Raw genomic sequence first — 25,665 nt, 5'->3', positions numbered from 1 at the left:
TACTTTTAAAAGTAATGCATTACAATATTAAGTTACTTCCCAAAAAAGTAACTTAATATTGCTTTACTTAGTTACTTTTCATGGAAAGTAATGCTAACGTTACTTTTAAGTTACTTTTGCGTTAATTTTTCTTACTTGACTGAGGCTTGATCTCTTTCAGGCCTTGCAGGTGTTTTTTATGATCGCAAAAATGTCAAGCTCTGGCCTGCCATCTCCGTTTCTGACGCAAACTGTTCCTGCTTAGACGCACAGAGTGCTTAATTCTACATTAATATTTTTAGTTTAATTCAGTACATTATTTTATTTTTAAATTGAATTAATTAAACTGAAAAGTAACTCACATTACTTTTTTTAAATTAAATCACATATTAATGTGTACATTTATAAAGTAATGAGGTAATCTACTCGTTACTTCAGAAAAGTAATATTATTACGTAATGCACATAACTTGTAATGCTTTACCCCCAACACTGATCGTCACTAGCATCATTGCTAAATGCAAGATTACCTTACTCGCTGTTGAGCAAACAAAGCAATGTCATCATTAGGGCTGGTCAAAAAATTAGATTTTTTGATTAAAGCGTAACTAAACCCCAGGTCAGAGCCTGACTCCACCCACTTGCAATATTTGAAAAATGCAATAAAAGTGGGCAGATCCCAGCAGAGATAGAGGACGAACTAAGCTCGTACCAAGTGTGTGGTGAGATCGTAACAAGGGCGTGGTAAGCTTGAACCTACTTACGTCACGAGTCATTTTTTGGACCCAACATCCAATAGCAGAATTCAACTGCAGTAGCCACCGTTCAACCTGAAGAGGGCAGCACTCAGACGTTTTTACACCATATATTGTAGAATTGAAACACTTTATATCCAAATGACAAAAAACTTACTAAAATCAATGAACAGCACTAATAAACCATCATTCTTACAGATCAGTAACTAAAAAAAGTTGAATTAGGGTTTAGTTACTCTTTAAACGTTTTTTAAATGTGGTCTATTCAAAATCGATTCTTAAAGGCCACGAATCGATTTTCCCCCCAATATTTATTTTCGCAAACATTGAACGTAAGATTAACGTTAACCTACACTGTAAAAAAATCAGTAGAAATTACAATGGTATTGCAGCTGGGTTGCCGGTAAATTACCGTGGATTTGAATTTATGTTGTTTACTGGCAAGAGTTTGTTCAAAGTTGAATGGATTTTGAGTATTAACAAGTCTTCGTCTTTACAGAATAAAACTATACAATAACGGCCTCATTCAAAGAATTCTGGGAACCAGAAATCATCATTAAACTTTTTCTGTTTTTTGTTTCAGATTTTGTTTCCCAGAACGTTTTGCTTGATGCTGTTTTTATAGTTGTATTCTGTAAAAACAAAGACTTGTAAATGTTTAATGTTCATTTAACTTTGAACAAAAATGTTGCCAGTAATAACATAAATTTAAATCACGGTAAGTTACCGGCAACCCAGCTGCAAATTTCTACGGAATTTTTTTACAGTGTAATTAATAGTCTTCTCCACTAAATGTCACCCTCTTTTTTGCCTTGTGTGATGTTACGAAGGAGCGAGAGGCGAGCCTGTCATTCATTCATTCAGTGCTTAAAATGGCGGTTTCAGGTGCTTCGTCTTCGTTGATGCCACCTTCACATAAAAAGTCAGAGGTATGAAGCATTTTAGATTTCGCAAGCAAGACGACGACCATAGTGTTGTGAACAAGGACAAAGCTATATGCGTAATTTGTAATGCAGAGATGAAATGCTGTAGGAATATTAAATCTATATTTATTGAGTTGAATCAAGAATCGAGTATAAAAAGCGATCAGAGAATCGGAATCGAAAATTGAATCGAGAATCGAAATCGAACCGATAGCTTGTGAATCGAAATCGAATCGATATGAAACATCTGAATCGATACCCAGTCCTAGTCATCATCTGCCCTTTTTGTTGTACAAGTTCCTATATTCCATTTTTAGCTGTAAAAAGCATCCACATGCTGAGAATCAAGAACACCATTCTATCGAAATGTGCTACTTTGTTTGTGTCGTGTTTACAGTGATGTCACAGCAGTATTGGCAGCGCAACTAAAACCATACATCTATAATCCCACCCACTTTAAAGCGGTACTAAACTGAAGTGAAATAGCAAACCAAGCCAAAGTTAAACAGTCCGAGCTGGGTTAAACCAAGCCTAGTCGTACCACGCAGTGGAATAGCGCCATTAGGACGTTTTTTTCAGGGTACTGTTTCAGTGACAGCTAGGGACCATTTTATTTTTAAGATGGTGTAAGAAGGAAATGACTCTTTAAGAATGTTAGACTGAATGATTCTTTGGGGAACCAACAATGGTTGTTATGTGGCATCGGTGTTCGGTGTCAATGCTTTGATACTTTTGTTTTTCAGAGTCATGTTGTAATTATTGATTGTGACTTCTAAGCACAGATATGACAGTTTTTAATTAAATGCATTCATCTTTAGCCTCCTGACATGCTTGACACAAATGTATTCTGTTTAGCATGGTTAATGGACTCCAGTTGAATATGAAAAGGGGCAGAAGCCTTACATGTCAACACAGCAAGTTGATCATATGTCTGTTCCAGGCTTCATTAATTTGCATTTGAGGGTTACATTTCTGGCCTGGTGAACAAATTGACCCAATTCTCAAATAGGTTTAGTTCTGAAATGTCTCTGCCATGCTCTCAAGCACCTGTAATTTGGAATGAAGTAGTTACATAAATTGTTACAAGACTGCTTGCAAATTCAGTTCATTTAATCAAATCCCCTCTAGAGAATAGTCAATCTTCGGTCAAGTGAAACTTGATTACCCACAATACAATGCAATGATTTCCTGGTAGCACTGGTTATAGTTGGTCCATTACCCTTTGTCCCTTAAGATTTCTAGTTTATTAAAAATATCAAATAAGCAGTTATTCCAGTCTACTGCTAGTTCTCTGAAGCATTGGAGAAACCATTTTCAGGCTAACTAGCGCTATTAGATTAGCTCAGTGAAAACCATGCAGTTGTGATAAAGGAGCCCAGTCTCCTGAAGATGCGTATAAATAGCACGAAGTGTAAAACTCGTGCAATACATACGCCAAATTCCACTTTGGCGTGCATATGATACGCAAGTCCTTCCCATTCACTTAAACGTTTTTTTGTCGTTTTATTTATTGGTTTATCAATTTTTTTGCTTTTTTTACCATTTTCGTTGGGTTTAGGGTTAGAACAACTTTTTGTTATATAAAAATGACATCCTAACCCAAACCCCAACTCTAACCCCAACTCCAAGCGACCATGGCTTAAATATGGACAAAAACATGGAGAAACCTGTATATTAAATAACCTCATTACACTTCGTTTTACACTTCGTGCTGTTTGTACGCATCCTCAGGAGACTGGGTAGGATAAAGAGAGTCAATGTTTTTGACTCTTGAGCCTGCTTTCCTCAAGTCAGCCCAACAGCACTTAAGGAATAACAAAAAACATCTCCTAAACCCATGAGCCGCATCTGGTGTAAATGAGTAATTTCTCTCCATCACGGTCTTTTCATAACAGTCTAGTCCCCCTGTGGATTCTCAGAGTTCCCATATTAATCCTCCTTAATGTCCCTATCGTAGAGCATATCCACGCCACACATATAGTACACAATTCTGGTTGTAGGAGGTAAACCCCCAATAATTAAAACTAGCAATACAACCCAATATTTATACAGTAATTAATGAAAACGTACAGTTCAGATACTTCAGCCCCCTAACGTTCAAACTAGATCTACACCCTTGACTGCAATACTTGGCTGAAATGTCTTCTATCTACATTTACCCAGAATGAATGAGGCATCAACTAGGTGGGTACAAAAGTGTTTAAATGACAGCTTTTTGTTTTAGCCTATTAATTTGGTATAAAATCCCTGCAATTGTTGAAACAGTAATTCTAGCTTTCTCTTATTTTGAATAATGAGCAGTAGTGAATTTTTAAAGTGGAAAGACCATTAAATGAATGTATTATCAATATGTACCTAACTGAGACACCTGCAATCAGTCCACAGGTTTTAGAGAGAATCATGTTTGTGTTGCAAAATGAAAAGCTGATGTGCTATTAAAATACATTAAGAGCTTTTTTACAAACTCCCAGCAGAAGTCATTAAAATATAATATTACATTATTGGTGCATTTGACAGTGGCATACATAGAGTGGTTAAAATGTTAGGACTCTTTGTCAGGGTGTTATTATCGTAATGCAAATGAGGAGTTATTACTCATTACTCAAATTTGCTATGTGTGTAGGTTTAGATTATACTATGTATGTTAAGACTGAATTATTACCTGGCCTCTGAAATGCTAGATTCTGATTGGCCAATCGCGACATTCCAAGGTTCATTCCTTTCAGATAACTACCGCTCGTAACCGGATGCTGCAAATCATTTTGACAGGTACAGTTTATTATTACACAAAATTAAATATAAATATGGCTTTTAATAATATATCCGGCATTGTATTTACAAATGATTAAACCAACATTTGAACGTCTTGTCTTATCTTAAAACCGAAAGTAAATGGGTTTTCCTCAAGGAAGGTCTGTATTCATTAAAAATGAGCAAATAAATATTTCAAATCAATATTTAATGCTCCTTACCATACTTATGTAAATAGCTGTGTAATACGGGGGATAATGTACAGGCAACCTGCTGCCTATACATTATACTTTACTTAGCATACTACAGGGTGGTTTCACAGACAAAGCTTATCCTAATCTCAGATTAAAATGCATGTTTGAGCCGCCTTAATTTAAAAATATCTTGCTCTGACATATCTTAACATATATCAGAGCCATTGTTTTGTCTCAAGATCCACACCAGTATTGTTTTTTTGTAAGGTATGTTTGTAAAAACTTTAACTTTTATTTTTATAAAACTAATATAATTTAAGGCCTAGTCCTGGCTTAATCTAAACCCTGTCCGGGAAACCGCCCCTACATGTTTCATCATATCCTACATCATCAGAGCGTGCAAGCCCCCTAATGTTTGTTTATTAAAAGTGAACAAGGACGCTGAAATATTGTTTTCCTCTTTTTAGATCGCCTCACTATGCTTGTCCAGAGGTTATAAGGGTAAGTATGGGCTCTCTGTGCCATTTCTCATAATGGTGTACATCCTCCCTTTTTCTTCACTCGCCACTTCTTTCTCCTCCGTTTCTGACAGGGGGAAAAATATGATGGCAGGAAAGCTGATGTATGGAGCTGTGGAGTCATTCTCTTTGCACTTTTAGTAGTGAGTAAAAGCTTTTTGTGGCAGAAACTGTCATATAATTGTACTGTAATTTACTATGTATCCCTCTGCACTTTCCATAGGACAAATCTAAAGCAAGCACGAGTCTTGTAGTAGAGTGAGCTGCAAAATATAATCTTAGTTTTCCAGTAAAAATATTGTAGTGTTTCATTCTTGTTGTAGAAATAAATAAACGCACCTAAGTTCATGCTTTAAGGAAAACACCACCGTTATTCAATATTTTACTATGTTCTTACCTCAACTTAGATGAATTAATACATACCTATCTTTTTCGAATGCGTGCACTTTATATCTTTGTACAGCGCTTCGTAAATGTGTTAGCATTTAGCTTAGCCCCATTCATTTCTATGGCTCCAAACAAAAGTTTTATTTTGTGCCATTATACTTACTTATGTAACTACTCATGTAACAGTCTTTAAATATGGAAAACATGGAAGTGTTTGGTGGCTTATAAATTGATCCCTGTTTAAAGCCATAGGAATGAATGGGGCTAGGCTAAATGCTAACACATTCACGCCGCTGTACAAAGATTAAAAGTGCACGCATTGAAAAAAGATAGGTATGTATTAATTGGTCTAAGTTGAGGTAAGAACATAGTAAACTATTGAAAAACTGTGGTGTTTTCCTTTAAAGTGTACAGTATAAGGTGTGTTAATGAATCCAGGCATGGACATGTATTGATGGCTAATTAGCTAAAAAGGTATAAGGTTTTAAGATAACCAATGGGTTTATACAATCTCTTTAGTCAGAGCTCAAAAGATTGACAGCACCAAATCTTCAGAGTTTTACTCTACCTAGAAATCATCTTTATATCAGACATGAATCAGATCAGCTCTTTTTATTCCTCCTACTGAGTGCTTCATGAATCTACTTTTATCTTCTTAACATTCGTAGAAAGATTTCAAGTTTATGGTGAAGGGAATTAAACTATAATTCGAGTGGCTTGCCCTTGTCAGACTTTTCATGGCGTTTCTGAGAACTTATTTAATGCTACAGGCACGCTGATGGCCAAATGGGTGCCCTCATCAGACTTGTTCTGTGATTAAAACAACAGTATCACACACTATAATATGTGTGAATATGTAAAGTATAATCCAAACAATTTCGGATAATTACTTTCTTTGTTTTAGTAGCCTACATTAAAAGTCAGGTTTGAGAATACAGCAGCTGCCTATTAACAAAAGCAAAAGTTGGTATGTCTTACGGTTATGTTAATACGTGGTGTTAGACTGATTTAACACTTAAGCATTCAGATTTTTATTAGGTTTTGTTAATTAAAATAATAAATAAGGGAATAGACCGTTGTTATTAACATACACAAAACAACGGATGTCTTTAGCACAAATATCTTTACCATGCAACACAGCACAATGTCATTAAAACAATTAAAGTTACTTGATATAAATTGGATATACATTGTTCTACTTTATTTAAATCAGGCAGATACGCTGGTGGTGTCAGCAGCCAAAGCTATAAATTTTTCACATGCAAGTGATGCATGTTTTTTTTGTCCCCTTTGGAGAAGTGGTGTTGCAGTCTCTTCCCGGATAGCTGTCCATCAATTGTGACGTTTGTTACTGTGCAAACAGATGCAGTATGGCATAAAAGTATCGCGGGAGCAGACTGATCTGCTTGCTTTTGCGGTACTTTGATGTTTATCGCAGATCAATCTGCACAGCACCATCGAACACACATTTGATCATCTGCAGTCAGGTGACGGGGGCATTATATGCTTACTGCATTCACTGCAAAATGCTGTATATAGCGTCATATAGTTTGTATGTATAATGTTGTGATTCAGAATTAAAAGTTAAATTTTTTTGAGCAACTGAGGTGGTGCCCCTCACCCAATTATTTGGTGCCCAAAGAATTGAATCAATAATTTCCTAAAACACAGAACTTGAGAAGGATTTTTTATTCTTTTACAACAAAAGATTTGCAATCAAGTTGGTCGCAGTGTAATTACTGTTAAAGACAATGAACCCGACAGAATCACACATTGGCTTCAGTGAAATTGAAAAGCCGTTTGATTCCCTTTTCTCATTTGTGTTGTACTGATTACTGCATTCTCTTCACCGACCAATCAAATGTTTTCTTCTCATTTAAAAGAAACCTTTCTTTGATCTTTTTCTGCTGAAAGACCTCTCATTAGAGATGCAATCTGCATTTTTTTATTTATGTTTTATCCGTATAGACTTTGCTAGTTTTGACTTGATTATATCATCTATAACGTGGCCCTGTCGTCAGTCACGCTCATAAATTTTCTGTGTCATTTATCAAGCGTTGACATCTCAGTAGTGTCAGGGACCCTGATGGGTCTCTCTGATGTGAAAATGATAAAGTGTATCTGGAACAAAACAAAGCTAATTATCGAGGAACAATCGTCTCTCTTCGCCAGACTCTTTTTTTATTTATTTTGTGGTCTGCCATCCTCCACAGATATCCGTTATAAAACACTCTTTAAATGGATTTTATACCTTGGAGTGTTATTTGTTTGGATCTAATCCAGAGTTATACATATCCTCTATAATGTGAGATGTGAAAGGAACATGCTTTTGTGTTTCTCTCTTTATCAGGGTGCTTTGCCGTTTGACGATGATAACCTGAGGAACCTGCTGGAGAAAGTGAAGCTGGGGGTTTTTCATATGCCCCATTTTATTCCTCCAGACTGCCAGAACCTCTTGAGGGGGATGATCGAGGTGGACGCCACCAAGCGATTCACGGTCAGTCTGCAACATATTCACGTTAAGCTTTGTGAACCTTTAAAGCAACACCAAATAATTTTTTTACCTTAAAATAACGCTTCCAAAACAGTTTCAGTCGTTCATCCACTCTAAACAGGGTGAACAGCACTTTCACATTCGCTTTGCAGCCCTCTATCGGACAAAACCGCACTAAAGAAGTTTCCAACCGCCGGGTAGCGGTCCTGTAGTTCGAGTGAAAACTACAAAAACTTGCTTTACGGCAGACCTACAACCCAATCAGAGCCAGCTATGCCTCAGTATTTATGACAGTGGGTAATGTACAATTGTATGACTTTACATTGCCCCCTCCTTAAAGTAGTTGTAAACACAAATAGTTTTATTATATTTTCCGGACTATAAGTCACACTTTTTCCATAGTTTTGCGGGTCCTGAAACTTAAGTTCAGGTGCGACATATACGTCAAAATTATTTCATATGAACCAAGAGAAACCATTACCGTCTACAGCCGCGAGAGTCCGCTCTATGCTGCTCCTGTGTTTATGTAATTCAATGGATTCAGTGATGCGGAATGACTTTGGGACCTTTTTGAACTTGATTTGGCTTATCGTGTTAATTTAGCCTATTCAGCCTCCCAGGTATGTTCTGTATGCTATTGTTTATCGTATAAATAACAGTTTATGTTACTTTAACATGTATGGACACCTATTCAGCCTGCTGTTCTGTGCTATTGTTTAGTTGAATAACTTGCCTTTCCAGATTAAATGTCTGTTCTTCGGCTTGGTTTTGTGAAATAATTTTCTAAATAATCGTGACGTATAGTCCAGTGGGACTTGTATATTTTTTTCCTCTTCAAAACGCATTGTTTACTGATGCGACTTATAGTTTTGAAAATACTGTAAATTATGCATACCGTAATGCACTAAACGTATCATGGCTGGTTATCAAAAGTGTGTTTCGGCACAAGATGCAAGTTAGAGATTGTACGATTTTTTTTGCTGATCTGTATGTGTACATAATACACAATATATTCATCGCTAAATATTATTTTTTTCGCTCAAGCTTATTACTTTCTATGGAAGAATTGTTATATGTGTGTTATCCTTTAAACTTTTTAAAGAGTTTTAGTGATCAGGCTATTGGTATTAAAATAAACCCTTTTTTTTAAAATGGTTCTCACGACCTGGGGAGTCACAGGGTTACAGCATTACATATGTTCTATACACCATCAACAGTCTGCAGACATCTACAGTATATTAAGTAGATTTCTATTAAATAAGCTTTATGGGTCTGAAAGCTCTTCTGCTTTTGAGCTGTCACTTTAGGTCAACACGCAGCAGAACTAATCCAACCAGCCTGTCTGTCCGGATCTCACGCGTTAGCTTCAAAAAGTTGCGGGTCTGTCTAGGATTTTTTTCTCTTTCAAAGTCTTCTCATCTCTCCTGTCTTCCCTAGGCTACTTTTTCACAGTTTTGCTCCAGAGCAGACCCCTTTTCCCTATAGCGTACTGGAGTGACAAAAGGTTTATAAGCTTGTCTTAATAATCCGCTCCAGTTTTCTTTTGTTTTCCAGAGAAAACAGACAGCTCTCTTCTCTGGACACATCTCTGTGATTGAAATCAAAAGCTCTCTGCTAGTTGTCCATTTCCTCTGTGTGTTTTCTGTTATTTCAGAAAGACCCTTTAAAATGTTTTCAGAGTGAGAAGGAATTAGATGCTGTCTGGCCAATTTAGCATGAAATATGAGGTCTATACTATAAAACAGAGTATTGCTGGGTACCGAATGTGCCACAGTTTTAAAAGCACACTGATAATGTATTATGATTGCTTCTTGAACACTGTCGCAGTTACAGACATAAAAGAGAGGATCATTGAATTGCATGCTTGTTGAATTGCATGCATTGCCTTTATTGTTATAGTGGTCATTCACCAAAGGAATTATAAATCCTGAAATAAATGCAAATGAGACCACAGAATTCTGCAGTCTTCCATCTGGGATAAGAGTTCTGCGATCTTGCACACTTTAGTAGCACTGTACAATATTCATCTTTTGGTAGCACTGTACAATATTCAACTATTATTCAGGCACCTGAATCAGCCTGAAATGTGTGCATGACTCCACTGCATATCTAGATACTGTATATGAAGAGCTCAGGTGCAAAAGCCGCTAAACGCCACCTTCGTCAAAAACTTGATAATGATATTGACCGAATGCGGTCTGCATGTAGTATACGTTCATCAAGTACTTTTGCTTAATCCAACCCATCCATACCATTGAGGAATACAGTTTTATTGGCAGAATTCATGAAACGCTGGCAATTTTTAGCAAAGTCTTCTAATGCTGCGTTTACACCAGCCGCGGTAGAGGCGTCAAGCGCGAGTGATTTCAATGTTAAAGGACAAGTTCGGTATTTTACACTTAAAGCCCTGTTTTCAGATTGTTTATGATGAAATAGAATGGTTTTGACTGAATTTTTGTGTTTTAGCATTCGTTGTAAACTTGTGGACCTATTTTTCCAAATGCCTCACACCCGTACATTCTTCCGCTGAGAGCTTGAATAATAGACACTCCAGCCCAGGTGGTGGCGATAATCCGCCTTTGCCAATTGCAAGAATACAAAGAAAGTTCCCGGCGCAGAGTAATACCGTACCTCACAGTACATCTAATACAAGTCAATGGAGTTGGCAAAACTACGATAAAACCTGTTGGAATGCGTATTTTGCAGCGATTTTTGTGTGAGCATATCAGTAAACACCCCTGACCACTCTGTGAGTTTCACGTCTTTGTAAACAAAAGTTTAATGCATTTTAGAAAGGATTAGTTCCAGTGCACCTATAAACCCATTGTAGAGGTGGGAGGTGAAACACAAACACCCGAAAATTCTTGGGGCAGCCGCATGTGTCCAAATTTCAGTCAAAACCGTTCTATTTCATCATAAACAATCTGAAAACAGGGCTTTAAGTGTAAAATACCGAACTTGTCCTTTAAGTCAATGTGAAGACGCGTTGACGCACGTCTGGAGGTCTCGCGGCGCGAATGGTGTGTATTGAGAGTTGCCGCGGCAAACGCACGAGTTGAAAAATTTGTACTTTGGCGGGAAAACGCGCCGCGCTAACCAATCAGGAGCTTGCTCTAGTAGTGACTTGATTATAGGAAGCGAGCGGAGTCGCAGAAGCCTATGGAAGGCCCTACCATGACGCGAATTTCCACATGAATGTCTTGAAGACTACAATTTCACGTGCAAATGAAGCGAGTAAACTGTTCAAGTGGCAAACTAGACCCACAGTAATTGCAGGAAGAAAAACTGAATGAAAGGTTGCCGGCGTATAAGTTTTTTAGCAGCTACATAGAGGTTTACCGAATAAATTAGAATATTGACCGAATTGTTTAGCATTTTACTTTTATTTAAAAAGGACAGTGAAAGTGATTAGAGACTTTTTTAGAAGTTCAGATTTTTGCATGTAGAGGGTTTTGCAGCGAAAGACAAATTCAAATTTGTTAAATACCAATAAAATAAGGAATTTTATTTACTAACTTATAACCTTTTTAGTGCCCTTAAAGTGAAATTACTGAACCCAAGGATAAGATCCTGATAAAAAATATTTATTTTTTAAATAAAATCTAATTTACATGCATCTGATTTTTTCATATACTGATAATAATGATCTCCTACATTAAGTACTTTCAATTGAAAATATAAACATACATCTCAAATAAAATTTTGTTTGCATGCGTTTTAGAGTTCAGACCCAAACAAAAGTAAAATTTTGTATCAGGCTTTTCTTCCAATTATTTTGCTTAGACATTTCAGTTTATTGCCCCATTTTTCACTGTCAAGTGCTCAATCAGATGCGATTGGATGATTCTGTTGCCATCCCGTAGTAAGCATTATTCCATTCCTAAAGTTATTCCTGTTTGTATTACAGGCACAAAAATCATTAGGTGTCATGGGCTGCCGTTGTTAGGACTGTTGTTCTTGTTATTCGTGCCAGAGCTTTAATTAGCAGACTGCAGAAATGCACACATCTCTGTGGATTCCTCAGTTAAACCCGTTGAGATCAGAGGACTCCACACAGAGGAGACAGATTAGAAAAGGCCAGCAGGAAACTGCCTGACGCTCAGAGATGGATTCATCGCTTTTATTGTCAAGCCCCACTGTCTGTGTTTTGCTCGGTTGTATGTCCTCTCTGAAAGAATGCTTGTGATATTTACGCTGTATGTTTTTTTTTTCTCTTTACAGTTAGAACAGATACAGAAGCACACGTGGTACATGTGAGTATTAATATTACTTATTTTTTGGTTTTGTTTGCATTGACTTCCTCATTCATTTTGTATAGTCTAAAATTAATGTGCTTTTAATTCACAGTTTTGAACACAATGAGTAAATTTAAATTCTTAAATCTCTAATATGTCAAAAGTAGAAATCGTGTTAGAGCCAGATGCACAAACAGTAAATTTAACACTCTGTAAATTACTTCTCACTCCTTGCTGGTTCAGCTACTATTTACCTTACTATTTTCACAGCTGCCTGTCATTTTGGAAAATAGTTTAACAGAAAAGCATTGAGTATTAACCTCTCAGCATAAGTGCGACTTCATATTGGAACAAATGCACACAAGACAGATCACACATAGTCACACAGTTGACAGCATCCATACTAGCTGTTTATTTATATAATAAAGTGAAAAAATATGAATGAAAATATCCATACCATCCATATTTCATTCTATGCCCATAGGCCTGTGTGTATACAGTATGTAAATCAGATTATAATGAGTGAGGACATGATGGGTATGTGCTTCCTTAAAGAATGTCATAACATAAGATAGCACGAGTGTGTTTGTGTTTAGTCAGGAGCCCCAAGCAATGCCTTATTATTTTCAACTAGTATATATATATATATATATATATATATATAATTTTAACACCCCATTCCTCTGGTATCAAACTTTTTGTATTTGTCATGATGGGAATTATAAAACCAGCAAGGATCCCAATACACGCCCATGGGGTATTACACTCCGTGCTCAACCAATGAAAAATAAACACTAGATTTTTTTCAGACTGTTCTGATCTTCTGTATGGATCTTTTCACAGAGGAGGGAAAAACGAGCCAGAACCAGAACAGCCGGTGCCAAGGAAAGTGGCGATTCGCATGCTACCCTCCACCGAGGACATCGACCCAGACGTGCTGGAAAGCATGCACTCGCTGGGCTGTTTCAGAGACAAAAACAAACTGATGAAAGACCTGCTGTCAGACGAGTGAGTAACTAAGAAAGTGTAAATGGTGACAGTAAGTGATGCATTTAAACCATTCTTTTAACAAATTCCCATCATAAGTAGTCACAGGAGGCGAATTTGAGACGTTTGTTACTACCAGGTGTAAACAAGGATGTTTCTCAACGGACCGCTTATGATCGGATCACCCGAGACAGATCTTTATACCAGCTGGGAACAGGGCTGCATTCACCTCACCTCAGTTTTTCCAGTTTTTGCCAAATATTGTTTTGCCCATAATTAAACAAGCTTGACAGTGTTTGCTTCGAGACATCGTATATGTGTACATTCTTCTTTTTTAGCGTTAGTAAACACACATTACAGTATAGAATCTTGGCTTCAGGTTGTTAGAGAAGCCCATTGGCTCATCTATCATCTCCGTACTCACACAATTACCGCCTGCATGCTCCACTGTGTGCGATCACTTCGTTAGTCCGCCTGATAGATGGCCTGGTTGTTCTGTTCCAAAACATCTCAGCCTCCATCTCTTCTTTGCCCAGCATTTAAACGCAATTTAGATGATGCCTGCAGCGTGGATAAGTTATACTTACTTCACACCGTGTGGTCTGGGCCAAAGACACTCAATACAAGGCTTAGCATTGCCAGATTATTAAGACTTTTAAACTCACCCTGACTCTTGTTGGATATTTTGTGTCTTTGTGTTTTGGTAATGAATTGAACGATATCCTGTGATCTCTGTAAGATGTTTTTAGCTTTCTGAAAATAAGATGCTTAATGCTCTTAAACTAATTGAATTACTTGGCTTAAACTAAGGATTATTGTAGAGCACTGAAACTGTAGTAGATTGGAAACCTGTATTGACCACACACAGGTTTTGCTCTCCCTTGCCCTAATGATATTAATTTTTCAGTGACAACCAGGAAAAGATGATCTACTTTCTTCTGTTGGATCGTAAGGAGAGATATCCCAGCCATGAGGATCAGAATCTACCACCCAGAAATGAAGTTGGTAAGAAGAGTATTTTTTATGTTATCGATTATAATTTTGTAACCTATTGTGTATTAACAGCTTAAAGGATTAGTCTATTTTCTTAAAAAAAAATCCAGATAATTTACTCACCACCATGTCATCAAAAATGTTGATGTTTTTCTTTGTTCAGTCGAGAAGAAATTATGTTTTTTGAGGAAAACATTCCAGGATTTTTTCCATTTTAGTGGACTTTAATGGACCTCAACACTAAACAGTTTTAATGTAGTTTAAATCGCAGTTTCAAAGGACTCTAAACAATCTCAAACGAGGCATAAGGGTCTTATCTAGCAAAATGATTGTCAAAAAATAATATGCACTTTTAAACCACAACTTGTCGTCTTCCTCCGGTCCTGTGACCCGGCAGCGCGACCTCATGTAATGCATCATCACATCAAGAGGTCACGGATGATGTTTGTGAAACTACGCCCCAGTGTTTACAAGTGTGAAGAAAGAGGACCGTTCCGACATTGTTGTATGTCGAATGATATTAATTAATGCCTTTGTGTCAGTTTATTGTTTAAAATGGTCTGCAAACATGCGTTTCATATATGTAACACGTGACCTTTCTGTGTCGCTGCGCAATTGCGTGAGGTCGCGCTGGCTTGTCACACAGCCAGAGGAGGACGAGAGGTTGTGGTTTGGGGGTGCATATTTGTTGTTTTTCTTACCAAAAATGATAATCGTTTCGCTAGATAAGACCCTTATGCCTCGTTTGTGATCGTTTAGAGTCCTTTGAAACTGCAATTTTAAACTGCATTAAAACTGTTTAGTGTCCATTAAAGTAAGAAAAATCCTGGAATGCTTTCCTCAAAAAACATAATTTCTTCTCGACTAAACAAAGAAAGACATCAACATTTTGGATGACATGGAGGTGTGTAAATGATCTGGATTTTTTTTTTTAAGAAAATTGACTAATCCTTTAAAATGATTTCTTAATGCAAATCTAGTTAACTGTGATTTCAAACTGGTCCATTTAGAGACCAGCTATCGTGTTATAAAACACCTCTACCAAGCTGGATTTTTCCCCAGCAAGCCGTAGATACATCAGCAGAATGAAAGATATTTTCTAAACAGGATGGGTTTAATGAGCTGTGTGTTCGGGATGAATGATTCATTTATTCTGATACTTGTTCTTCCAAGATCCTCCCAGGAAGCGAGTGGACTCTCCGCTCTTGACAAGGCACAACAAGAGGAGGCCAGAGCGCAAATCTATGGAGGTGCTGAGTGTGACCGAGGGCGGTTCTCCTGTTCCTGTGAGACGAGCCATTGACATGGCACAACACGGACAGAGGTACAATAATATCTCTCATGTAATCGTCACAAAATCCTATAATCAGAGAACTGAGTGCCATAGTTCACTGGAATTGTGCTAGGACGGATTTTATGGAAACTTTGATGGGAAAAAAGACAATGTTTGTCAAAAAAAAGAAAACTTACAAGTTGCATACCAGTTGTTCTAAAAAAAAAAAAAAAACACTTAAAATTGCTCATAAAGACTAAAAAACGAAATCATTTAGCTCATTTAATTCTGGGAAAACAGTGATTTTTTTAGTTGGCAAAATATTTTTGGTTCCTATTCTTAGCTTAATGTGCCATATGGTGATTCTCATATTTGGCACAGTATGGAAATTGCTAATGTGCGCTTCATTATCTTCCTGTATCTTTGGCATGTGTTGCCAAAAATTCTCTTTCATTTTTCCATGTCCATCGTGATCCATTTCATCAACCCTTTGTCCTTTCCCTGTGTAGATGCTTTGGTTCAACTCCATGACTACTACATTTGTAAAATTTCTACTACGTTTACTCTTTTATCTTTACTCTCTCTTACTGTAGTAAATCTGTTTTCAGTAAAAGCTTGGATATCTCAGATGCCAACCCCATACTGCAAAGCAAGGAAGAGAGGTATAATCCACCGCCATGCTCTGTTTTCTCATCTGAAGATGCAGTGGGGTTTTTAATACTTTAAACCTATACTTGCCAGAAAGAGCACTGGCCTTTTCAATCTCATATAAAATCTTGAGAGCTTTGCTTGTTTGATAGGGAACTTAAAAAAGTAGAGGTCATATTTGTACAGTAAATAAGACTTTTTCCTCTCAGTTTGGCCCCTCTGTTTTGGTAAAGCCGCAGCCCTCTGGCTCCTTCTTCACACATCAAAAGCATCTTATCTTCCTTATTTTGCCTTTCATGTTTCGTTTGATGTCTGGCATTTTTGTCCCTTGGTACATCCCAAATTGTTAGTTTCTTCTGCTTTATCCCTCTTTCCCCATCAACCTTTATTGTTTGTTTGTCTTCAGTGATGTGTGCGCTTAGGTAAGAGACAGTGGATATCAGGTTGTTTGTGTTCATATGTTCAGGCATGTTTTTCTTCGGCCTTGATTTAACAGTTTGGAGAATTCACAGTCCAGCCATAATTTTGAATTAATTTGCTTGAAGACACGCATGCAGAGCGGGTTCAGTCCGCCACCCAAATAATTTAAACATGCCTTGAATATTTTTCTCACTTTTTATTTTAATTCAATGAATGTTTTGTGGTTTAGTGAATGGATAATAGACCATTACATGAAGATTTTTGATATATACATTTAGAAATTCAGAATAAATTGAATGGGTAAAACATATCTCAAAAGCTCCCCTGCATCTTTTGTACACATTTTTTTTTTTACCGCGTTTTTACAACCAGTAGTCTCTTTTTCCCTCGTGCCTTAAATTTTAATGATGCACTACAAATAGGCTTTACAAATACTGTACCTTTTTTTTTAAAAAGGTACAATTATTTTCTCTTACTGTACTGTATATAGTTATTGCCTAACCTCTAGTGACTGTCCATTAACCGCTTTATGCTCTATTCATTTATTACTCTTATAACAAACTCTCTCACTGACACTGTGTTCTGTTGCCACAGTACAAGATTATTAGCTGAACGCAGGAGCCATATAACGAATATCAGCATTTAACTGAATCAGCCGTTATATTTTTTGGTGTTTATTTCTATGCTTGAATGATCATAGACAATTTATGACCGTCGCATGATTTTTATCTAAGTAGTAGCATTTGCAAATGCAGTTGATCAGTTTATGGAACAAACCCTTTCTGGAGTCTGAATGTTGACACCTTTAAGGGTGATTTACTGTTTCAATTTGCTTCAATGGCAAAACTCATTGCGTCCATGGTCAATTAACTCCTAATCATTTCTTGCCCTTAACCACCGAAGTTCATTATCTAATACACAGTGAAATCAGAAAATGTAAGGTTTGTACAAAATGGGTTGTGATGAGATTACACATGCTTATGAAACATACAGTAATTATGTATATTGATTAATTGCTAATATAGAGTATTATTAGTAACTCATTTGCAACTCAAATGCCTATTATTTGAGGGATAATGTATAGGCAGCAGATCTTATCACAGAAATAAGCCCCGACAGTGTGATCAGGACCCAATGCGCAGTGTCACAAATGTCACAAACACAGTATTTGGTTTAATAATTTGTAAATATGAAATACATTTATAAATGTCATATATGTTATTAAAAGACATATTTATATTTAATTTCCAACATGATCTCACAAAGTTCTATGTTAAAGTCACTGAATATTTTGCTTATTTATCCGTGTCATTGTCACAGATCTCCGCATTTTTTTGTGTCCGTACCACAGATTTTCTTTTCCGTGTCAGTTTCACGTATTGGTTACTCAATTGTTTTTCCTATTTTTAGCCCATTGTCGTTTGGGGTTAGATTTGGGGTTCGGGATAGGATGTCACTATAATTTTGGTTTATACTTTTTTCCGGATTTTTAAACAGTGGGCTTTGTGCCCAGCTGCACTGCTTCCTGGGCGTCGGCCGGCTCCTTGTTTCCTGTCTGCCATTGTTGGACGGGCTGAGTCATCCAGGTGTGCCTGACCTCAGTAGTCACAACAACAATAATCAGACACACCTGGATTGATCAGTTTGTCCAATAATGGCGGACGGGGGACGGGGAGCTGGCTGAAGTTCGGGAGGGGGTGCAGCTGGGCATAAAGCCTATTGTCGCCTGACATTAGGATTAAAGTTGGGTTTGGGTTAGGATGTAATTTCATGTAACAGAAAGTCGCTCTAACCCCAAACCCAAGCAACAATAGTAAGAAGATAGGAAAAAAATTGAGTAACCAATACGTGAAACTGACACGAAAAAGAAAGTCTGTGGTACGGACATGGAACAATGTGAAGACTATAACATGGAGATCATTTTGACAATTAAATATAAATATGTCTAATATGTCTAAATATGTCTAATTTTTGTGTAATATGAAACTGTACCTGTCAAAATGATTTGCAGCCGTATGTTATTAGTTTTAGTTGGTTGTTATTTCGGAATAACATGTGGCGACTGGCCAATCAGAATCAAACATTTTAGAGTGCTGTGTAATAGATACAAATAACACAATGAACAAAAAGACTTATAGATTTTTTCAGCTGTAACAACATAAACAAATGGCTTTTGTGGCACACACGTAACTTCCGATAAACTTGCGCAAAGAATCTATAACAATAGAGTCCTTTTAGAGTAGTTTATTACTGATAACAAACAACAACGCTCATAATGGAAGTGACGCGGCCGCGACGCGCACGTGGTGCAACACGCTTGTTTTTTCCAGGTGCGTCCGCACCGCATCGAGTTAAGGAAAATACAACTTTTCAGAATGCGCAAGCGCATCGCAGGTCATGAGACAAGAACCAACCGACGGTCGTGTTTTCCGCGCGGTTTTAGACGCAAAATTTGAACCGTCCCTAAAAGTGCATCTTTGTACCTAAAGAGTGCAAATTAGTACCTCAAAGGTACAGATTGGTACTTCAAAGAAACATAAGGTACGTGGTATATATAAGGATATATATCCCAGTGACATCTTTTGTACCTTTGTTTTTGACAGTGTACGACACACAGTACTAATTTTGGCAAAAATGCATTATCGAGTTACTATTCTTTACTATGAGTATGAATGAATGTATGTTGTGTAACTCTAGGTCTCGGTCCATCAGTGGAGCGTCTTCTGGTCTGTCCACCAGCCCCCTCAGCAGTCCTCGGGTAAGCCCCTCCTCATCTATAAATATTCAATTTATTTACTCTGAAAGTTTGTTTCAATCCTGGCTACAATCCGTAGCCAGTTGTTTTGTAGATAAACTTGTGTGGCATCTAAGTACAGAATGTTTTTATGAGAAACTCGGGTCACCACGTCTCCTTGTCTATGATTTCTGTGATCTACAAACATTTAGTATGCATTCATAATAAATGCATAGAACATGTAATCCAATGAAAAGCTCTTGTTTTTCATATTAAAGCCAGCTTCATTGCTTTCTAAGTGAAGTAATGCATGGTAGAGCATTCATGTTAATTATAAGCCTGCAGATTGTAGAGTGTATCATCCGTAAGCTCTAATAATTCAGCTAAACCGCTGCCCATACCGATCCATCGCTATTACTACCAGTCCAATCACTCTGCAATGCTTCGCATAATTACTGCTAATCAATGCCCAATTCACAAGCTTGTTTCCTTGAAATATTTGAAGCCTGGCTTGTTGAAATCCCTTGAAAATCCCTGGTTCCTTACTGACAGTGGAGCTCTGGATGTGGCCAGCTTTTACAGTTGACTTGTTTAAAGAGGATAGCCGATTACAAATCCACTTCTAAGACTTCCCAAAATGCCTTCCTTGAGACACATCAAGGACGTGCCTTCAGGATTCCTGATCAAATCTTCTTTAGTTTCAAATGTTCTATATTTTCAGAATTTCAGATTGTCGCCCTTTGATTGTTGAAAATGGTTCTTGTAGAGAACAGATTTGGTGGAAGTCATTTGAATTAGCCTGTGAATAACTGCTTGATATAGCTCATTTGAGATTAGTTTTACTGCTCAGACAAAGACTTAAAGGTTTATCATAGAGAAATCTTCCCTGCGGTACAAATGAGCTTTAAAAATCCCTTTTATTGCCTTCATAGAAATCTTTATACCCACTGTATGGCTGCTGGTTACCGCCTGATTGTTTTTCTTTGCAATGTTTTACAAAATGCTTGATGAGGTTCCACTTCAATGATTGTAATCACACTCTTCACAATTAGTCGCCCTTATTGGATCTGACCCAATTTTTTAGCCTCCTCTGTCAAAGGATGGGAATTTTATCAGTGTCCACAGCATCCTCATGTCATACCTCAATCAGCAGCATTGTAGTCTATGCTCTGTTGTCGGTTTGCACTTATTTTCACTCGCCATTTTGATAGTGTGGCGCTATTGTCTTGAAAAACTCTTTAAAAAAATTGTCTGTACATTGACTCAGTATTGTGAGTTGTGTCACGTTAAATGTAATATTTTACAAAAAATAGTAGTGCTCCAACTATTTTATAATGAGGCATTCTGACAATAGCGTCCTTTTAAAAGATTTCCCGCTTGCTTAGTCACTGCTGACAGCATCTTTTTTCTCCCAACAACAACCCAATGCTTTATTTCCAATTTCTGTTGCTGATTTTGCTTTGAGAACACCGGTAATGCTGAACATTTTATTTCCACTGTCTTGTTGCCTCTTGGCTGGTTATGCTAATGGCATGTTTTTTTCTTTCTTTCTGCATTTCCTCCCTCACCTCTCATCCACGGTGCCTTGTTCATTATCCTTTCATGTCTGGTGTTGGTGTGTGTGTCTGCGTTGCAATGCCTGATAACTATGGGGCCGTGTGTTGTGTATATGGGCTGCGTTGGCTCTTTTTATTCTGCTGGCTCGATGCATGCGCTCTTACAGCCCATGCGTCGATTCGCCGTCCCCCCGCAATCGGCAGAACTCACTTATTCCCCAAACAACAGCCCCACCCATGCTCCTGTGTCACGGTTTAACGGCACAGGCCCGCACTCCCCAAAAACCTTTCAACCAAAGACAGGTGCCCTTCAGCCCAACAGCAAAACTCAGACCCTACCAGCCAAGCCCAAAGTTGCAGACAAGCCGCTGCAGGCCACCAGGTCCAACCCGCTGCCTCACACAACGGCCACGCCGTCGTCGGCCAAGTCCGAACCTTCTACGCCTTCCACGCCTTGCCAACCCCTCCCACCACCAATACCCAGCAGCCCCAAGGTGCGGCGGCCACCTTTAACGGTGCCACCCAAACTCTCCGTTCCCCTTTCTCCCCTTTCGCCCATCCGGCTTCACCATCTTCACCCGCTGGCCGGGACTGACCACAACGGCAAATCTATCCCCACCATACAGGTTACGCCCCACCCCTCTCCCAGGGGTAGCCCGCTGCCGACTCCAAAAGGGACACCGGTGCACACACCTAAGGAGAGCCCAGCCGGGACCCCCAGCCCCACGCCACCCCCAAGCCCCTCTATTGGAGGCTTGCCCTGGAGGACACGCCTCAACTCCATTAAGAACAGCTTCCTTGGCTCGCCACGCTTCCATCGCAGGAAACTACAAGGTATCGACAGTGCTGGTTTCTGGCAAGGTTATTTCTCTATTTATACACCTTTGGAATTTTGGTTTTCTTGCAACTGTCACCCTGTTGGCTTGGTTATTGGGAGACTTATGACAATAGCTTAGATTTGGTAAATTCTTTTAATATAGCTTTTTAATTATAATGATCCAACTACAATATTTTTTAAGTATGTACTGTAATACTAAGGTACATTTCATGGTACTACAGCAAATTCTGTATGCATGTTACATTCCTGTTCTTGGTATTATTTCAATTTCTCTATGTTCTAATATAAAAATATATACATGAATATCAGCTGACGTCACTCACTTGTCTTCCGCCATTTTGAGTACCTGATGTGGTCGCAAAAGAACTAGAAACTATGCCTTCAATATGTTGTGAGCATCCAAATAGCTATTTTTACAACACTAAGAAGGCCCGGCACAACATGATACTTTGTCAGTTGTTGAAAACCTTTCTTTTTAGGAAACGCTGTGCACACAAACAATGTTCTCAGTGCTTGCGTTCATGTGTAGAGATCCAGGTGATGCTTCGAGCGGGGTTTCATGTGGTGTCGTGCCGCCTTAGTGTTGTAAAAATAGTGTTAGTGGTAGTTCGGTAGCAGCGGACAGCGGCTGGAAAACCGCATCAGGGATTGAGTAGGCATCACACCCTAACCAAGATATTTTTTTAAAGTAGCATTTCTTTTTATGACAGTCGAGGTGCGAAATGTTGTCTTTCGTAGCCCTTTCCTGTATCCGTAAGAATCATAAATCAGTAAAAGATAAGAAATCCGTAAATCGTAGCAAGCTAGCTAATGCTTGTCAGGTACTCAAGATGGCGGCATGACGTAAAAGGTCACATGATTGATTTTCATCTATACTCTTCTTTTTAAGGGCCATTTCTATATAAGCTGGAAAGCCATGTCTGGTTCAATATGACACCTGTTATCGATCATATTAAATGACTAAATTTCCCAAGCTCTCAGAAAGAAGTTTATACTGTTTATACTCCCAACTTATCATACATTTACAGTACTGTGCAAAAGTCTTAGGCCACCACCAGCAGCTTTGTTGTTTTAGCAAAGTTTTAATGTCCATCCATATTTATTTTTTACTCTTTTTATAAAGATACAAACAGAAAATACAGGAAATATGTACTCAAAATTAAAAACAAAACAATTTTCAGAACTAAATGTTTTCTTCAGGCATCAGTCAGTATTTAGTGTGACCTCTCTTGGCACGAAACACATCTTGAGTTTTTTGAGGAGACTGAAGTCCTGAAGGCATTCGATTAGAATTAGAAATTAGGATTTAATTTTATTTAGGTTTAAGAGATCCTGCAGTTTCATGCTATTGTTCAAGTGGAAGGGGAGTTTACACTAAATATTTGACACTTCAGCTTATACTTTTATACTGTTTTTAATACTACATACAGATTTCCTGTATTTTCTGGTTATATTCTAATAAATATACTGAGAAATAATTATATATGATCACTCTACAATTGCAAAAACAACAAATCTAATGGTAGCATGGTGGCCTAAGACTTTTGCACAGTACTGTATATCTTAGCACCCCTCAGCGTCACCCTATTGCCATTGGTTTTTTGATGTGCATGGTACTTTATTGCTTTCAATGGGAAACCCATTGGCGCCAATTCGGTCATGAGAATTTTACAGTCAATATGAAATTATATAATAGCCTGTAATTATGATATGTTTTGGGATATGATTGTTAATTTAAAGAGACAGCATAATCATATTTGCATTACATTTTATACACATTTTACCTAACCCAACCCCTACCCCATGAGTACTACAGGGAATCCGTTAGCAATAAAACCTTGTTATGTATGCCACTACAACAGTGATATCCAAGAACAGGGGGAAACTAATGCATCACAGCCTGTGGCATCTAGATATGGGGAGCCAATTCTGCCATATTCATAAATAAATAAATACATAAATAAATATACAAGGAAATGTAAAAAAACAAAAATACAGAAATAAATAAAGAAATATATATACATGGAAATGTAAAAAAACAAAAATAAATGAGTATTTATACCTGTATTTCTTTATTTATGTATAATTGTATTTTTTCACACTATTATTTATTTATTTATTCATTTATTTATACATTTATTTATTTTTACTTTTATTTATTTTCACATTTATTTATGTATAAATGTATTTATGTCTACACGTATTTATTTATACATTTATATATTTCTATATATATTTATTTCCACATTTATTTATTTATACATTTATTTATTTCTTCTTTTCTTCGTCTGTATGCTAATAAGGGGGGCGTGTTTTACCTCAGACTTAGCAATCGATCTCTGAGTGCCAGTGCTGAAGCCTTGAGGCCACAGTGACACCTGGTGGTGTGAAAAGCGAACAAAGTTGCACATGGAGTGAATGACTTGGAGATGTGCAATATCCAAAACCTTATTTCAAGTTTTAAATCATTTTGTGTCACCATAACTGTGTATATATAGGGTCACTATACATAGCACACGCACTGCACCCAGGACACGGCCGCAAATCGCCATCCGGCCGTGACCTCCAAAATGTCCTGGCACACACAAACACCAACACGCACGCTCCCAACACATCCGATGACAGACCCCTGTAAGTGGACACTTTAATATGGAAACGCGTGAAATTATGCACTATTAATAACATTTAATGTAAATGCCCTGGAGCATACTGTCCACTTACAAGGGTCTGTCATCAGATATGTTGATAACGTGCATTTTGATATTTATGTGTGCCAAGACATTTTAGAAATCACGACCGGATGGCGATTTACGGCCATGTACTGAGTACAGTATGTATGCTATGTATAGTGACCCTATATATACACAGTTATGGTGACACAAAATGATTTAAAACTTGAAATAAGGTTTTGGATATTACACATCTCCAAGTCATTCACTCCATGTGCAACTTTGTTCGCTTTTCACACCACCAGGTGTCACTGTGGCCTCAAAGCTTCAGCACTGGCACTCAGAGATCGATTGCTAAGTCTGAGGTAAAACACGCCCCCCTCATTAGCATACAGACGAAGAAAAGAAGAAATAAATAAATGTATAAATAAATAAATGTGGAAATAAATATATATAGAAATATATAAATGTATAAATAAATACGTGTAGACATAAATACATTTATACATAAATAAATGTGAAAATAAATAAAAGTAAAAATAAATAAATGTATAAATAAATGAATAAATAAATAAATAATAGTGTGAAAAAATACAATTATACATAAATAAAGAAATACAGGTATAAATACTCATTTATTTTTGTTTTTTTACATTTCCATGTATATATATTTCTTTATTTATTTCTGTATTTTTGTTTTTTTACATTTCCTTGTATATTTATTTATGTATTTATTTATTTATGAATATGGCAGAATTGGCTCCCCATACTAGAAAGCTTTTAGGTGTTAGTTTGATGATTGCTAATACCTTTTATTGCAGTTTTCATTTGATGATGCCCTCTTACCAGACAGTATTCGGACTGATTTGGGGGGGGGGGGTAATATGCTGTCTAATACTCCATTATCAGCTATATCTGATGATACACCTAATGACAATGAATGCTGCAGTTCATGAATATAGCATCCCTCACCTCCAGCTGTTCTTCTTTTCCTCATCTACTGGGAAGAGGCTCAGATGAGCTGATAGCAGGAGTTGAATTACTCTTAATCTCTGTAGGTTTGCAGTATTTAGCCATGGTTAATCAGCATTGCCATCCTGTCTAATCTTTCTGGTTATAAAGTATGATGTAATGTATACTATCCGCTTTGTCTTTCTCCAGTTCCCACACAAGAGGAAATGTCCAGCCTAACACCAGAGTCTTCCCCTGAGTAAGTATTTGTCATTTTCATGATCAGCTAAATTTGTTTTCTGTTTATTCAATTTGAAAAAGTGCAGGGGCCATTAAAATATTACTCAATTATGACTAAATT

General features: G+C 37.4%; 1 protein-coding gene across 5 annotated transcripts in view; it reads left to right on the top strand.

Annotated features, from left to right (window-relative positions):
- The window catches only part of brsk2b (BR serine/threonine kinase 2b), a 148,686-nt gene that overhangs the window by 108,942 nt on the left and 14,079 nt on the right, over positions 1 to 25,665 (top strand). For 2 of the 5 annotated variants that reach the window (XM_055209121.2, XM_055209140.2), the window contains exons 6-16: positions 5,069 to 5,102; positions 5,194 to 5,262; positions 7,857 to 8,003; positions 12,222 to 12,253; positions 13,079 to 13,243; positions 14,130 to 14,227; positions 15,389 to 15,539; positions 16,097 to 16,150; positions 19,254 to 19,314; positions 21,014 to 21,680; positions 25,515 to 25,563. In XM_055209121.2, coding sequence (XP_055065096.1) covers positions 5,069 to 5,102; positions 5,194 to 5,262; positions 7,857 to 8,003; positions 12,222 to 12,253; positions 13,079 to 13,243; positions 14,130 to 14,227; positions 15,389 to 15,539; positions 16,097 to 16,150; positions 19,254 to 19,314; positions 21,014 to 21,680; positions 25,515 to 25,563 — 1,527 coding nt within the window. The remainder of the gene's footprint in view (positions 1 to 5,068; positions 5,103 to 5,193; positions 5,263 to 7,856; positions 8,004 to 12,221; positions 12,254 to 13,078; positions 13,244 to 14,129; positions 14,228 to 15,388; positions 15,540 to 16,096; positions 16,151 to 19,253; positions 19,315 to 21,013; positions 21,681 to 25,514; positions 25,564 to 25,665) is intronic. The other 3 variants (XM_055209144.2, XM_055209131.2, XM_055209152.2) reach the window with 3 other exon arrangements.

This window comes from Misgurnus anguillicaudatus, chromosome 21 (genome assembly GCF_027580225.2).
Source record: "Misgurnus anguillicaudatus chromosome 21, ASM2758022v2, whole genome shotgun sequence".
NCBI lineage: Eukaryota > Metazoa > Chordata > Actinopteri > Cypriniformes > Cobitidae > Misgurnus > Misgurnus anguillicaudatus.
Note: the sequence above shows the minus strand (reverse complement) of the source record. Positions and strands in the feature narration are given on the sequence as shown.